This window comes from Trichechus manatus, unplaced genomic scaffold (genome assembly GCF_000243295.1).
Source record: "Trichechus manatus latirostris isolate Lorelei unplaced genomic scaffold, TriManLat1.0 scaffold00027, whole genome shotgun sequence".
Taxonomy (NCBI): Eukaryota; Metazoa; Chordata; class Mammalia; order Sirenia; family Trichechidae; genus Trichechus; species Trichechus manatus.
The window spans coordinates 16,193,777-16,209,012 of record NW_004443963.1 but is presented as its reverse complement, the minus strand read 5'-3'; the positions used below and the strand labels follow the sequence as shown (position 1 = coordinate 16,209,012).

General features: G+C 56.9%; 3 protein-coding genes across 3 annotated transcripts in view; all 3 read right to left on the bottom strand.

Moving 5' to 3' along the window:
* GALR3 (galanin receptor 3) overlaps window positions 1–1,709 on the bottom strand; it is a 2,282-nt gene extending 573 nt beyond the window's left edge. The window contains exons 1-2 of the mRNA XM_023728911.1: window positions 1,351–1,709; window positions 3–269 (exon numbers count right to left, since the gene is read on the bottom strand). Coding sequence (XP_023584679.1) covers window positions 3–269; window positions 1,351–1,709 — 626 coding nt within the window. The remainder of the gene's footprint in view (window positions 1–2; window positions 270–1,350) is intronic.
* A 4,397-nt stretch (window positions 1,710–6,106) lies between these two features.
* GCAT (glycine C-acetyltransferase) lies at window positions 6,107–12,188 on the bottom strand. The gene is made up of 9 exons (XM_023728937.1): window positions 11,993–12,188; window positions 10,435–10,565; window positions 9,076–9,177; window positions 8,408–8,554; window positions 7,709–7,863; window positions 7,490–7,572; window positions 7,139–7,310; window positions 6,604–6,725; window positions 6,107–6,349 (listed from the first exon to the last, which is right to left on the bottom strand). The coding sequence occupies exons 1-9, from the start codon at window positions 12,186–12,188 to the stop codon at window positions 6,198–6,200; spliced, it is 1,260 nt and encodes a 419-aa protein (XP_023584705.1). The 3' UTR covers window positions 6,107–6,197.
* A 481-nt stretch (window positions 12,189–12,669) lies between these two features.
* Window positions 12,670–14,786, bottom strand: LOC101359010 (histone H1.0). The gene has a single exon (XM_004373841.3). It carries the CDS (start codon window positions 14,499–14,501, stop codon window positions 13,917–13,919), a length of 585 nt encoding a protein of 194 aa, XP_004373898.1. The 5' UTR covers window positions 14,502–14,786; the 3' UTR covers window positions 12,670–13,916.
* Window positions 14,787–15,236: the final 450 nt, after the last annotated feature.

Here is a 15,236-nt window from a genome sequence, read left to right as displayed (position 1 = left end):
AGCGCAGCGTGCGGCCGTAGGCCAGGCTCACCACGGCCACAGGCAGCAGGTAGCCGACGGCGAAGGTGGTCACGTCGAGGGCACGCCGGCGCCCGTCCTCCCAGGCGGGCACACAGAGCTCGAGCGCGCCGTAGCGCACCGTGCCGTAGTAGCTGAGGTAGGGCGCCGAGAAAAGCGCCGCCAGCATCCAGACGAGGCCCACGGCGGCGCGGGCATTGCGCGGCGTGCGTAAGGCCCGCGAGCGCAGCGGGTGCCGCACCGCCAGGTACCTGGAGGCGGACGCCGGGTCAGCACGCGGGCGGCTGGGCGCCCTCCCCGCGGGGCCCCATCCACGACTCCACCCCCCCCCCACCCCATGCTGACGCAGTGCGGGGACCTGTTGGCCTGGTGTGCCTCGGCTTCCTTGTCTGAAAAATGGGGGTGACCGCACTACTTGCCTCCCAGGGTAGTTAGGTTGTAGTAAACACGCAAAGCGCTTCGAGCAGCGCCTGGCACCTAACAAGGGATGAGTCAGTGTTAGGTGTTATTTAATATAATTATTTTACATACAAAGGAGCCCTGGTGGTGCAACGGTTAAGCACTCAGTTTGATTGGCAGTTGGAACCCACCCAGTGGCTCCGCGGGAGAAAGACCTGGTAATCTGCTCCGGTAGAAACCAAACCTGTTGGTGTGGAGTCGATTCCAACTCATAGCCACCCTACAGAACAGAGTAGAACTGCCCCATAGGGTTTCCAAGGAGCGGCTGGTGGATTTAAACTGCCGACCTTTTGGTTAGCAGCCCAGTCTCCTAACCACTGCACCACCAGGGCTCCCCAGTAAAGATTACAGCCTAGAAAACTCTATGGGGCAGTTCTATTCTGTCACATAGGGTCGCTATGAGTCGAAAACCGACTCCACAGCACCCAACAACGTTTTATATACAAGTAAAATGAGACCCAGACAGAAGTGACTTGCCCAAGGTCATCATCGAGGGAAAGACCCTGGATTTGATCCCAAGCCATGGAAGTAGGTGTGATCACAACCTGGGCCAGGTGTGGACCATAATAAAATATCTGATGAATTTGTTCATGTGTTCCTTTTGACATTCATTTCACATTTACAGAGCACCTACTATGTGCCAGGCCCTGTGCTGACACTTGGGACACAGAGATGCCCTGGGGAAGCTCACAGTGGAGTTGAGGGGGAGGGCAGGATGGTCTCCTCAAGCATGCCCTACAGGTGCTGGGGAACTGCATGGTGGGGGTCAGAGAGCTGCTCCCTCCCTCCCTTCTCCTTCCTAAGGCCAATGAGCACTTGTTCAGATCTTCCCTCCCCAGCCTGGGCCCATCCAGGCCCCCGGGCCCAGCGCACCTGTCCACTGAGACAGCAGCTAGGGTGAAGCTGCTGGCGTACATAGTGAGGTAGATGAGCAGGTGCACAGCCTTACAGATGAGGGCCCCAAAGAGCCAGGCATCCAACGTGTAGATGGTGGCCTGGAAGGGCACACAGCACAGGATGAAGCACAGGTCAGCCACAGCCAGGTTGAGGATGAACAGGTCCGTGGTGCTGCCCAGCTCCTGCCAGGCTCCCGGGCCGGGCTGCAGCAGCACGGCCAGCACCAGCCCATTGCCCACTGTGCCCAGCAGGAAGATGAGGGCAAAGACCACAGGCACTGCCACGGCCCCCACACTCCCTGTGCTGTCCAGCGAAATGTTCTGGGCATCGGCCATCTTCCCATCAGATGGGCACCTGGGGAAGAGAAGCTGGAGTCTCAGGCAGGAGATCCCAGCTGTAGTCACTCAGCTCAGAGGTCTATTTCCCCCAGCTCAGGAGGCTAAACGCTGTGTGGGACAGGGGACAGAGCCAAAAGTCATCACCAAAACCCACTGTGGGAGCCTCTGGCATGGGGAGGGGGTCCTTGGTTTCCTAGGGACAGATCTATAGCCCAAAGCTTGGAAGGTTGATTAGGTGTTTGATGAAGCAGGTGAAGACACAGGGCAGTGTGGGATGAAGACATAGTGGATGGGGGGGGGGGGGGGGGGCAGCCCCAACCCCAGGAGCAGGTATATTTTCCTGACTTCTCAGTACGGATCTGAAGCCCAGGGAGACTCTTGGACATGGGTTAAGAACCTTCACCCAGCTATGAGCTGTAGTCTCAGCAAAGCACGGGTGGCATCCCTGAGTCAGGAGACAGTCCAGTCTTCTGCGATCCCCACAATAGCTCAGGTGGGAGAATCATACTGATCACTGCCTCCTTTTTGCCCATGAGGAAATTGAGGCTCAGAAAGGCGACATGGGAGGCCAAGGTCACCTTTTGAGTGGCAGATCTGGGGCTACCACCCTGGTATCCCAACTCCCAGGCTGGAGTGCTGATCTGAGTCTGTAACAGGTGGTGCCTCTGACAACCTGCATATGTGTGTGTGTGAACGCTGCATCCATCCTCACCCCTGTCCCACCCCACATCAGCTACTACCTGTAGATCCTCCTAGGTGTCTAGCACCTCCAGGATGGTGGGACCAATTAGGGGCAATGTGGGGGAGTGGCAGGCAGGGAGGAGGGAAGAAAGGTGGTATCTACTCCCCACCCCAGCACCCAGCATGCAGCCCCCGAAACCCAAATGGGAAACACCCACCTTGACCCTGGACACTAGGCCCCTGCTTGATCCTGGGGGAAGTGGCCAGGCTGGGGCTCCTCCTGGCTCAGCGGCCACCCCTTGACGCCTCCCTGCAGGTACAGGGCTGCCTCCTACTTCTCTCGTCGCCCCTCCTCTCCTCTGCCCTCCTCTGCTGAGCTGGGTTTGGGCACTCCCTCAAGAGTGGCCGCTGATCACCTCCTCCTCAGCGCCTGATTTCCCTGGGATGGCATGCTCTTCTGCCTGGCTCCTCTCTGTGTTGCTGCTGCCTCTCTCTCTTTCGGCAGGGAGTAGCCCATTGATCCCGCTGAGATTTGCTTTGTAGTTAACCCCTCCATGCCCAGGGCCCAGCCCATTCCTGGCATTCTGCCTCCTGTGGCCCTGCCTGAGGACTCGACTCTCACCCTGTCCCTTCCCTGCTTCAAGCAGGGCTCCAGTCCCAGCTCAGAAAAGATTCTTAGTCTTGGATGGGGTGTCCCAGGCTGGGAAATCAGAACATGAGTCCCCTTTCTGCAGGCTTCAGGTAGGACCCCTCTGCCAGGCCCCAAGCATCCCTAGAGACCCATCTGCCTCCCTAAGCTTGTTCTAGGGGCTCAGTCTGGCTGGAGACCAGAGGGTTTGTGTGCCTGTCCAGAGTCTAACTTTAGTCTGAGGACAATGGGTAGCCAGTGAAGGTTCCAGAGCAGGGGAATGATGTGCCCATTTATTTTGTAGGAAGAGTAGTATGGCCTGGGGTCACTATGGGTCAGAATCGACTCGATGGCAATGGGTTTGGTTTTGGGGTGACAAGGATGAATAAGAAGGGGAGAGATTTGATGAATGACCCATTAGAAGCCCCTTGTCCAGGCACGGGCCAAAGAGGTTGCAGGTTTTGGTGAATGGCTGTGTGATTCAGTCCTGGGTTTCTGGCCAGACCCACTGGAGAAGGAATGGACCACAGGGTCAAATGCTTCCAGAGGGTCAGAGAAGATAGCGCCTGGGGAATGGGGTGCATTGGATTTAGCAACAAGGAGGCTGTTAGTGAACTCGGCAAGTGGAATGGCAGCAGGAGCCAGTCTTCAGCATGTGGCAAGGAAGGTGAGAAAAAAGGTGGTAGGGACAGTGCAGTCTTTCCAGAAGCTGAGCACGAGAAAGTATATGAAAAGGGAAAGGCAAAAAACAGTGTGAGGGGTGGTGCTGGAGCCAGAGCCCTGCATTCAAGGCCCTGAGGAGCAGAAGAGACCCCTCAGAGCTAGCCCCTGGCAGCCCTCTGGGATTCTCATCAGTACTCAGAGGGGCCTCCCAAAGTCTGATATCACCCCATCCCAGATACAGAGTCCCTGAATGTTTGGAAGCAGGGACCCGCTGAACTGAAGAACTTAGACATCAGACCTAGAGTCTCTGAACCTAAATTCCACAACCATGAGAACTGAACTAAGAAATTAGAATCATTGGATCCTATGATGACTGAATGTTGGAACTGTAGGATTCTATGCAAAGTAAAGCACCGTTTGACTCACGGAAGCCTAGACCCACGAATGTGGCCTTCCTGAACTCCCCTACCCCAACCCTTAACCCACAAGGCCCCTCCTGGCCCCGGGAAGGGTTCTGGCTCGGCTCGGGCTCCGTAGTACTAGGGCAGAGTTCCCTGTAACAGCAGCAAGGCTGAGCTGATAGCAGAAGCACAGGCGAGAAGGGCGGGCGGGCGGCCGGCGGCGACGACCAGAGCCGGGACGTGGGGAGACAGAATGGACGCACGTCATGGCCAGAGTCTCAGCGTGCCCCTGCCGCCACCTCCCCATCTTGGTCCTGCTCCTAGCGGCCGCGGCTCTAAACCCCACGCAGAGGACATGAACGGCGCACTCTAGGAGCAGTCCCTGGAGCCCTGGGCCGCCCAGGAGGTGGACGTGCGGCTGATCCGCTGCCAGCTCTTAGGCCCTGCGCATCCCTAAAACCCGTCGCGGGCGCCCGTCCAAGCCGAGGCAAGGGCGCCCGACGCGCTCGCTGCCCGCCAGGGGGCGCGCAACACCAGCGGCGGCGCCTGGGAGCCACCTGTAAAAGGCGGCGTGCTTACTGCACCGCAGGATGGTGGACTTCGCCTCGGGCCATCTCGCGGCGACTCGGACCCCAAGTTCTGGCCCTGTTGGGTCCGCCACAACAGCTGCGACGTGTCATCTTTTGGCTGCTCGTGGCCGACAGGCATGACTTGCCGGCCCGCGCAGACTACGCACATCAAACTGCTGGCCTGGCACTGCTAGTTGAGTCCCAGGCCAGCGCCAGGCCCTGCTCACCCCCTCCAGCAGTGCGCCTGGCGCCAGGTGCCCTACCCCGTGGTGGCGGCCTACAAGTGTTCCTGTCGCTGATGTGGCCACAGCTTCCCTAGGCCAGGCTGCAACCTCGCAGAACCCCAGCCACAAGCTCCCCCGGATCCCAGAATCCTAGGGGTAGGGCATTTGCATCCCAAAACGTCCAGGCAAAAAGGTGGACTGGGAATGCGGGGTGACCGAAATGCAGTCCTAGTTCCTTGTGTTAACGAAGGGCCCTTTCATCCTGTTCCACTCCCTGCAATTTCCGAGCTTTCCAAGGACACATCACGCTGAGGCTGTAGCTCCGGTGACTCAGAGTCCACCCCCACCCCAGGAGGCTGAGCGAGGAGGGCGATGGAGAGCCCCTCCTCCCGCTGCTCTGCAGAAGGACCAAGGGCAACGACTGTGGGGCGGAGGTCAGCACCTCCAGCAGGAGAGCAGCGAGCTTTTGCAGGGGACGAGGGAAGATAAGGCCTTGACAGCAAATCGGTCCGCCTCGCCTTGCCTGTGGGGCCGCCCCAACCGCCGCTGCCCAAGGCCTCGAGTCTAAAAGGGGTGGGGCGGGCAGGCCGTGATGGCAACCAGAGCTTGAGCTTGCTAGGCCCCCTGGCGGCTGATCATTGGGATGAGCGAGTTGGAAGAGCCCCACATCGTGATTAACATTCGTTCTTCTTCAGTCAGTGGGGGAAACTGAGGCACAAAGAGGGGATAGGACCTGCCCAAGGCCACAGAGTCAGGGACAAAGTGGGCTCCCAGGATGTCAGGGGCCTCTCCAGGTGCGATCCACATTCTGGGGCCCTGTTTCCTTTGGGGCCTAAATCCTCCGTCCCTGCTCCCAAACATGAGTTTGGGCACCCAGCCCCTTCTTATCCAGGCAGTTGCAGGACAGACAGCCTGTGGATGGGGAACAGGACGAGGTGTTCACCAAGGCCAGACTCGGGTCTGCAGAGAAGAGGGGTAGGTGGCATGGGAAGGGCTGCCCCCTACAGCCTCATAGGAGCCACCTGAGCCAAGCAGTGGCCCCTGCCTGCCTCCCTGCTGCCTGGGCCCCATCTTAATGTGGGGAGGGGGTCAGCTCTGAGATCCGCTATGGTGCTCAGGATCCTGCCTGCCCAGCCCCAGCTCCTGCCCGAATCTTCTGCCAGCCACAGGACTGGGCCTGCTCCAACAGAATAAAAGAGAGGCTTGCTTTCCAGCCAGTTTGCACACTGTTATTTCACACTCGCAGCCAGTCAGAGGCCTCATCCAAGCCTGGGCTGATCAAAAGACCCTGTGTTGCTGTGGAGGGAGGGGACTTCGGCTCAGGGCAATGCCCCGTGCAGCCGCCCCACCTCCACAAAGGCCTGCACACAGCGGTTGATGTCCTCCTCACGGTGCAGCGCTGAGATCTGGACCCGGATCCGGGCCTTGCCCTTGGGGACCACAGGGTAGCTGAACCCGATAACGAAGATGCCTGGGAGGGTAGAAAGGCTCTGAGGATGTAACACGTGCCTGACACCTTCCTGAGGGCAAGGGAGCCACAGAAGGTCAGCTAGATGTGGGCTGACTCATGGTCTGGGGTTTTCAAGCTTGAACAGCCAGCTGGTCTAAGGGGTAGTGGGGTGGGGGTAAGGGAGGTGTTCACAATCCAGGGGTTTTCCTCCCTTTCCTCTTAGGGCCCCTCTTGTCCTGGTCTCTGTGGTCCCATTCGGCTACTGTCCCCCTTACCTCTCTTTAGCATGTCATCCGCCATGCGAGAGGCCAGCCTCGCATCACCCAGCATCACGGGGCAGATGGGATGATTGGCTCCCAAGATGGTGAAGCCAGCAGCCTCCATCTTACCGCGGAACCTGTGGGCATCAGCCAGGCGTCACAGGCAGCTGGAGGGCTGAGGGGCATTCACACCTGCTCCTGAGGGGCATGTGGCACAAGATCTGTGGCCAAGTCTGCAAGAGGGACTGACATAGAGAGGCAGATCCAGAGATGCAGATGAGGAGCCAGGCAGAAAGACAGACAGACAGGATGGCATAAGACAAAGAAACACATGGACGTTTGTAGAGAAATGCATAGTGGAGGAAATGGAAGGCAGAGGCAGAGACAGAGAAGAGAGAGTGGGCAAGCAGTCAGCCCTAGGCTGACAGATGAGTCCCGTGCAGGCTTGCTGGGAGGTGGTGTGGGCAGAGGCATGAAGCTATGGGCCTGGACAGGCCCTCACCATCCATCCCCCCACCCCAGCTTGTGCCATCTCTGTCAGGGGTCGCACCGCTGGGTCTTGGCGGCCATGGACTGGATGATGGCATTGCTCTCCATGAGCAGGTCCAGGGCCTTGGAGGCACAGCCAGCGACAGCAGGTGGCAGACTGTTGGAGAAAAGGTAGGGCCGGGCACGCTGCCGTAGCAGGGACACCAAGGGCCCAGGCCCTGTCGTGTAGCCCCCTGAGAACAGAGTGGGGATGGTCAGGGGCCAAGAGACAGATCCTACCCCAAACCCCTCCTGAGAGTATAATCCACACTACTCTCTTCTCTGCAGCTCCAGGTCTCTCCACCTTCCCAGAGACCCCTCTAGGGTCCTGCATGTGGGTAAGGGGACCCCAGGGGCACAACCCTGCAGTCACCTGATGCTCCGCCCAGCGCCTTCCCCAGCGTAGAATTGATGATGGTGACTTGGTCCATCACGCCCAACAGCTCATCGGTGCCCCTGCAAGGGAAGCCATCACTGCTGCCACAGGCCGCCTGAGAGTCCAGGAATCAGGGGTCGGAGTAGCAGTAGACTCCTGGTTTCCCATGCACCCTCAGAAGCCCGACCCTGGGCCTCAGGCAGCATGTGCTCCCACCGTCCTGTAGGCCCCAGAAAGCCAGTGGCATGGCATTCATCCACAAAGACCAGGGCGCCATATTGAGAGGCAAGGCGGCAGATCTCCCGCAGGGGTGCGATGTCACCGTCCATGGAGAAGGCCCCGTCAGTGGCCACCAGGCGCAGCCGATGCTTCTGCAGGGGACACATGGGCAGGGGGTGGCTGGTACTGTGAGTGGGGCCAACCTACCCTCCCTGTACACAGTTTTGAGCTCTCAGAGCCCACCTCGCCCAATGCCCAACACAGAGGTGGGAACACCATTTGGGGCTGGAACATCCCCTCCCTCATCTCTGTCTCTGAGCCTGACCCACCTCTTCCAGGCAGACTGGAGCCACATTTAGCCCTGGATAGTGAGAATGGTTTCGTTCTCCTGTGTGAACTATCAGACAGCAGGGTGGGGTGAGGCCAGGTTCAATCCATGTGCCCACTGCCCCCCTTATGCCTGGCAGAGGGCCTGGCACACATTAGATGCTTGCTAAAACTCAAGGCAGCATGGTGCAATGGAATAAGCAAAGCTGTGGGGTCTCAGGGATTTGGGTTCGAATCTTGGCTGTTTGAACTTACAGGCCATTTGTCTGTGAGTGAGCAGTTGGCTTCTCCAGGCCTCACTTCCTTTACTAGTGGGGAGGCTGAGGCTATGACCAGTACTTGCCCCTGTGGCCCCTGGGTCTTGCCCACCTGGGCCTCCTGCAGCTTGGCCTCCAGGTCAGCCATGTCCAGGTGGCGGTAGCGGTACTTGTGAGCCTTGCATAGACGGATGCCGTCAATGATGGAGGCATGGTTCAGCTCGTCAGATAGGACCGCATCCTCCGGGGTCAGCAGGGCCTGGAGGGAGGCAGTGCAGTCAGAGCTCTCACCTAACTGCCTTGACATTCTCCTTCCCTCGACTCTCCCTGAGTCAAAATTTCCCCACCAACCAGCGCATCCCCTGCGCCTATCTGGGTCTCCGGAGCCCTGGCACTGTGCTGGACCAGAGGCCCTGTTCTCACTGCATGTTTGGTGCTCAACTACCAGCTGAAAGGTTGGTGGTTCGAACCCACCCAGGGGTGCCTCAGAAGACAGTCCTGGTGATCTGCTTCCCAAAGGTCAGTCTTGAAAACTCTACGGAGCAGTTCTACTCTGTACACTAACAACAATCCTGCCACTCCCAGCCTTAAGCTGCCCCAAGTGCCTGGAAGCTGACCTCCTTGTAAGCCCTCAAGGAGCACGTGACCCAACCTTAACCTCTTTAAGAAATGGGCACTGGGGCCCCTAGATACGGCGCTGGCATTCGGCCAGGTTCTCCTGACCGCTCACCCCCAAAACTTTCCAGGGCCTAGCAGACCCCACCCACAGACCCCACGTACCTCAAACAGGCCAGCATTGGCATCAAAACAGCTGGGATAGAGGATGGCGTCCTCCCGCTGGTGGAAGCGGGCTATCTTTGCTTCCAGATTCTTGTGGATGCTCTGAAGAAAGTGTGTGAGACAGGTGTTAACGCCTGAGGGCCCAGGTGAGACAAGTACTGGGGGACTGAGGCTTAGAGGGCCACAAACAGAACCTGGCCTGCAGCCTCAGCCTCTCCCTGCTTTCTGCACCCCAGAGCTGACAAGAACCTAGCAGATGACTTCCATGAGGAACAGGGGACTGGCTAGGTTTCCTCTCCTTATCCCTTCCATTCATTTTGTATTGGAGGTCTAATGGGGGAATTTTGGATGCTGATGGGAAGGAAGATGTCTTTTTCCTGATATCAAACCAATTGCCTTTTTTGGTTATTTAATGGCAAAGAAGAGGATTACATAAGTAATTCTGGCCCATTTGGGCCTCTAAGTCCTAGGTTGGAAAGCTGTTCAGTCTGGGCGAGGGCTGTGCTGGAAAATGCCCCAGCTGGGAGTCAGGGGTTCTGCCTCTGACATTCATTTCACCCCGTCCTTCCTGAGAGGACAGGTAGTGATCATCACAGTGTAGTAGTTAAGAGCACAGACCCTGGAGCCAGGCCATCTGGGCTCAAATCCCACCATGACAAGCTGTGTGCCCCTGGGCAAGCCACTCATCCTCTGTGGGCCGCAGGGTCCTCATCTCTAAAATGAGAATAAGAATAGCACCCACTACATAGGATTAATGAGTTCATTCTGTAACGTACATAAAACAGTACCCAGGCACCTATCAAACATTATGTAAGCTTCATGTCAAAGAATATTTACAAAATAACAGCTGATGTTTATTGAGCCCTACTATGTGCCAGGTACTGTCCTGAGCACTTTTATGTGTATTAAGTCTTTAATTTGTAACAATCCTATTAAGTGCTATCATCCACAATTTTCCCAACAAGAGGATTGAGGCACACAGAGGTTAAGAAACTTGCCCATGGTCACAGAGCTAATAAATGGCAGAACTGGAAACCAAGCTCAGGCAGAAGAGCTCCAGAACCCTCAGTCCCAATCCTTCCGTTCTACCCTTCCTCTTACATAGGGGACAACTGTGATGAACCCTGTTTTGCAGGAGGGGAAATGGGTGCTCACAGAGGTTAAGTTTCTTGCTCAAGGCCTCTTAGCAAAACAGAGACCTAAGCCCAGCCTTCCTACCAGACACCTCTGGGGCTAAGAGTGGGCCCAGAGCCCTGGGATAAGCTGAGCTGGCTAAACCAGCCCTGCTAACTATGTGAAGCAGACAGCTGGGTTAGTGGCCAACCCTAAGGACAATGCCTCCCATCCCTCTCTCTGTACCTGGGTCCCACAGATGAAGCGGACAGAGCTGAGGCCAGCTCCAAACTCCTCCAGGGCCCGAAGCCCTGCCTGGATCACCTCAGGGTGGCTGCTCAGGCCCAGGTAGTTGTTGGCACAGAAGTTAAGGATTCCTGAGGTGGAGGAGATGAGGTGGATACAGAGCTCAGGGTAAGGAAGGGCCTGGAAAGATGTCGGTGCCAGGCCCTGGGGACTGAGAGAGGAAATGGACCAGGATCCACCCTTGAGGAGGCAACAACCACACAGTATGATCCACTTTGGGCAGAGGCCTACATGGGGACTGGGAGCCCCGAATCCAATAACAACAGAAGGGGGTCAGGAAAGGCCTCTCCATGCTGCACCTTGAAGGATGAGAAGTTTAAACTCTGTCTTTGAGGAACCCAGCCCTTCCTCACAGGCTTTTCCTGCCCCTGAAGACCACCAAGCCCTCATCTGGGCCTTGGTTTCCTCATGGGTAAGGGAAGAGGGCTGACTCAGATACTCGCTGTGGTCCTCAAACACCACACAGTTTACTTTGCTGTCTGGCATAGAATCGCATCCCCAAAGGCGTGCCTCTGGCCCTGACCCCTGACAGGTCCTGAATTATAAAGCCCGAAGTGAACACAGCTGGCCCAATGAGGAAACCGAGGCCAGAGGAGAGGAAGGGTCACACAGCCTGGGAGAGGCGGACACGGGGAAAACCTGGGTCTCCTGATTTCCCATCTTTTGATGCTCTGGGAAAGCTGGGGCAGCAGGGGTTCCTGGGAGCTCTATTTTACAGATGAGGATAACAGCATCAAGAAGGATTCCATGCCCATTTCCTGGGCAGAAAGCAGTTTGGTGGCCTGTTTATAACCATAACCCACCTGAGGCCTGGCACAAACACAAGGGCAGCGGTCACTGGTTCAACAGACATGAGAGAGGCCTGGCAGTCAATTCGGAAATACGATTTCTGCAGCAAGCCTCCAGCCCCTTGCTTCTTGTGACTCTGGCCAGTTAGCTGGTCTCTCTGGCCAGTTAGCTGACCTTTCAGCTCCAAGATCCCAGAGGAGCTAGACCAAAGCCAGCTCTGCCAGGGGCTAGCTGCGGGCTTTTGGGCAAGCCGTTTCACATCTCTGAGCTTCAGCGTCTTCATTTGTAAAATGGAATTACTCATTCCTACGTTTAGAGATTTGCAGGACTCCACGTGCGACAATTATCGGAGGCCTTCACAAAGCAGCCTCTCAAGAAATGCGGGTTTTCTCGCTGCCGCCTCCCCACCACCCTTCCTCGAAGTGGCTCGGTGGGGGCCAGCTGGGTCACTCTCTCTTTATCTCACAGGCCTGGGCCTCAGTCCAGCCCGCTGCTCAAGGACAAATCACCTCCCTCCCTGGAAACTGGTTTAACCAAGTTAAACAGCGAGAAGCCACAAAATCTGCCCGATAGATGGGAAGGGGGCCAGTAGCCACGTGTGCCGGTGCCGTCCCTCCTCCACGGCATTCAGGCCCTCTCTTGCAGCGCAAGCCCTGGAAGGGCCCTCGAACGCCGGGCCAGGTCCGCTGACTCCGGGGAGGGGTGTTACCTCCGGAGACGCCGTCCACGTGGATATACGGCCCCTGCCGGGACGTGATAACTCGCTCGCTTTTCCAGGTGCCGGCCTCACGGATCCCTTCCAGCTCCCGCTCCAGGACGCCGCGCAGCTGGGCCAGGGCCGACTGCGCTCTGTGGCCGCGGGGGGTCCCGGGGAGGGCAGCGCGCAAGACGTGACCAGCCCACATCTCGCCCACTGCGCCAGAACGCGCTGGTAGGCCTGGCTGCCTTGCGCATCGCTGCTCCGGCCCGGTCACGTGGCCGGGGGCCGGGCCCTGGCAGCCAATCAGAACTAGAGGGACTGTTAAAGGAGAAAGGGAGGCGGGTCCTCGGGCCCCGCAGGACCAGTGGAGGCCGAAAGTGGATTGATATGTAAGTTGAGGCGGGAGAGGCCCAGCGTCGGGGGACTCCCCCTTTATTCCCATCCCCTTCTCTGCCTATACACTCTCCTCTCGGAAAGAAAAGGGATAACTTCTGGACCCCAAAGGCAAGAGCCTAGAAGCAGGCTGAGGTACGTTGTGCAGCCTTCAACCCAGAGGTTTCCGGTTTCTGTTGAGGTCTTGGAACGCTTCCCCCACTCTCAGGTGCAAAGGCCCCCACATACCCCCACTGCCCGCCCGTCCACTCCAGCCTTAAAAATTATAATACACACACTCAGGTGCTTTCCTTTTCTAATTTTATTTTAAAGTCTTAAAATTACAAAGACAGCAACTTCTTCCCGGCACAAATAACACTTACCAAAAAAACAATTTTTTTTCCCTATTTTATTAAAAATAAGAGAAAAACAACTGTACAGGTTTTTTTTTCTCCTAGCTCCCGAGTGAAATATAAGTACTAGCACTAGTTATGTGTATGTATACACACACACACACACACACACACTCACAGATTTAACTCTGTAAAACTTACTTAGCAAATTCAAAATTGACTGCAGTATGTCTTACTATCCACTCCTCCCCGCCCACCGCCTCCCTCCCGTCTACAACTACATAGAAAAGACTCCTAAGTAAAAAGAGGTGGAGAGGTCTCCCAGTGTCTGATGGCAGGGCTGGAGAGCTCTACCAGGGATCCCCATCAGACCACCAAAGAAAGCCACCTCTTGCACAGAAGGAATAAAAAAACGTGGGAAAAGGGGGTAAAAAAAATACATCAATTGTGTGGAAAAACCTAGGTTTCAACAGGGCATACCCGAGGCACTTGGCTGACTCCTCACCCTTCCTACAAAGTTTCCACTCCCTTTTTAGGTGACTCTTTTCCAGCATCCCCCCCCCCCCCGGGTTCGTCACTAACAGAGAAGAGCCGCGGCTTCTCCCACCAGCTGTCACTTCAGATTTGCCTCCCTTCCTTAAACAATAGGGAAACCAAAGGACCAACTATACAGAGGTGACAAGAAAACTGGATTTGGACCCCTTACTGACCCCCTTTTGGCATCCAGCTGCTGCCACCCATCCTCTCTCTCTGCCAAAGGTTTCTGAACTTCTCACAAGGGATGCCTAACTTCAAGAAAGCTCACCCGCCTTAAAGACACCTCTAGAAGCCGGACAATTCCTGGACTCCCTCTCATCTAGCCAGAAGAGGCTGCCTGGACCCTTCTCTCCTCCATAGCAAACAAACCATCCAACAAAACAACACACCAGCCCACCCAAACCCCTAAACCCTTAAGTAGCTTAATAACAAGTTGACAAAATTAAGTACATTCTCATCATAAGACATTTGTTGTGGCTGTCCTTGCTTCAAGACTGGTTAAAGAAAAAAAATCAATTCTTCCGTATTTCTGAGGCATCCAAGTTCTGTCTTTCATAAAGTCACATAGAAAAGGGGCAAAGGGTTGCAGATGAGGATCAAAAGAGAAGAAAGGTAAAAAGTATTTACAGAAATAGGAGATAGGAAGAAGTGTCCATGGAAAGGCCTCAATGTCACTTCTTCTTGCCAGCCCTCTTGGCACTGGACTTGGCTTTGGGCTTCACTGATTTGGCTTTCTTGGGCTTGGATGCCTTCACTGGCTTGGCTTTGACAGTTTTGGGTTTTTTGGCTTTCTTGAGTGTGGCAACCGGCTTCTTCTTGGCCTTCTTGGTTGGAGTGGCTTTGGGCTTCTTACTTGACGCTTTGGAGGCAGCCTTCTTGGGCTTGGCTGCCTTCTTTGGTGTGGCCACCTTCTTGATTTCCTTCTTGGCCTTCTTGAAGGCCACTGGCCTCTTGGGCTCATCGCCCTTGGCTAGCCGGAAGGACCCTGAGGCGCCCACCCCTTTGGTCTGCTTCAGGACACCGGTGGTAACCAGGCGCTTGATGGACAACTTGATCTGGGAGTCAGCGTTCTCACCCACCTTGTAGTGGCTCTTAATATACTTTTGGATGGATTGGCGGGAGGAGCCAGCGCGGTTCTTCTCCGCCTGGATGGCAGCCACGATCATGTCTGAATACTTAGGATGGTCTGTGGACTTCTTGGAGGCCTTGGCCCTCTTGGGCTTGGCCGCAGGAGCAGACGTGGAGTTCTCGGTCATGGTAGCCCGCCTGGTCCTGCTGTTGAAAAAAGCGCCTTCAATAGGACAAGCCCTCGTCGGAGACTAACGCAAGCCTGGCTCGGGATCTGCTTTTGGCCCGTGAGCACTAGGCCTGCCCGTAGTCTGGCTCTCAGGGATGCAGGCGGAGTCGCGCTCTCTCCTCCCGGGTCGGGTCTCGGGACGACTCGCTGGGCCGAGTCTGCGTGGCCCAGACCGGATACTCTATCGGCTGTTCTCTGCGCCTGGTTTTACCTCTCTCGGCTCTGCCTCTCTTTTTTCAGCTCCGCGTCTGGCGCTCGGGCTGCGCATCCGGGTATTTAGCGGCGGCGGGCGGACCGCGGTGAGGACAGGGCTGCTGGCTGCCTGCTCCCGGCCCGGAATGGCGCCGCGCCGCCGCCATCTGTGTTTCTTCCGCCGAGCAAATCCGACCTTTCCCCCCGGCCCGGGCCTTCCTTCGCTCCGCCGCCGCCCGGGGTTGCTGCCTGGGTCCTTGGGCTCCCCGGCCGGGTGTTCCGCCGGCCCAGCCGCTGCCCCCCGCGCCCGCCTTGCGCCCCAAACGGCGCTGAGGACCGCTGGCGCGCCGGCACATTTCCCCTTTGCGGGGGGCTGGCCCTGCGGGGCTGGGGACACCAGGTGCGAGGACCCCCCCGGAGCAAAGCCCCCTCCTGGGGCTAGTCGGGGACCCCACTTCTTGATCGCTGTGGGGTCCCCCAGCCGGGTGGAGAGGCCAGAAAG

Bases quoted from the DNA above. Each gene is read 5' to 3' on its own strand.
- LOC101359010 (XM_004373841.3), bottom strand. From the start codon at position 14,501: ATGACCGAGAACTCCACGTCTGCTCCTGCGGCCAAGCCCAAGAGGGCC.
- GCAT (XM_023728937.1), bottom strand. From the start codon at position 12,188: ATGTGGGCTGGTCACGTCTTGCGCGCTGCCCTCCCCGGGACCCCCCGC. The intron at 7,573-7,708 runs GTGGGAGCACAT...CTTCCCTTGCAG, and splicing joins TTTCTGGGGCCTACAGGACG to GGGCACCGATGAGCTGTTGG. The intron at 6,726-7,138 runs GTGCGACCCCTG...TGATGCCCACAG, and splicing joins ATGGCCGCCAAGACCCAGCG to GTTCCGCGGTAAGATGGAGG.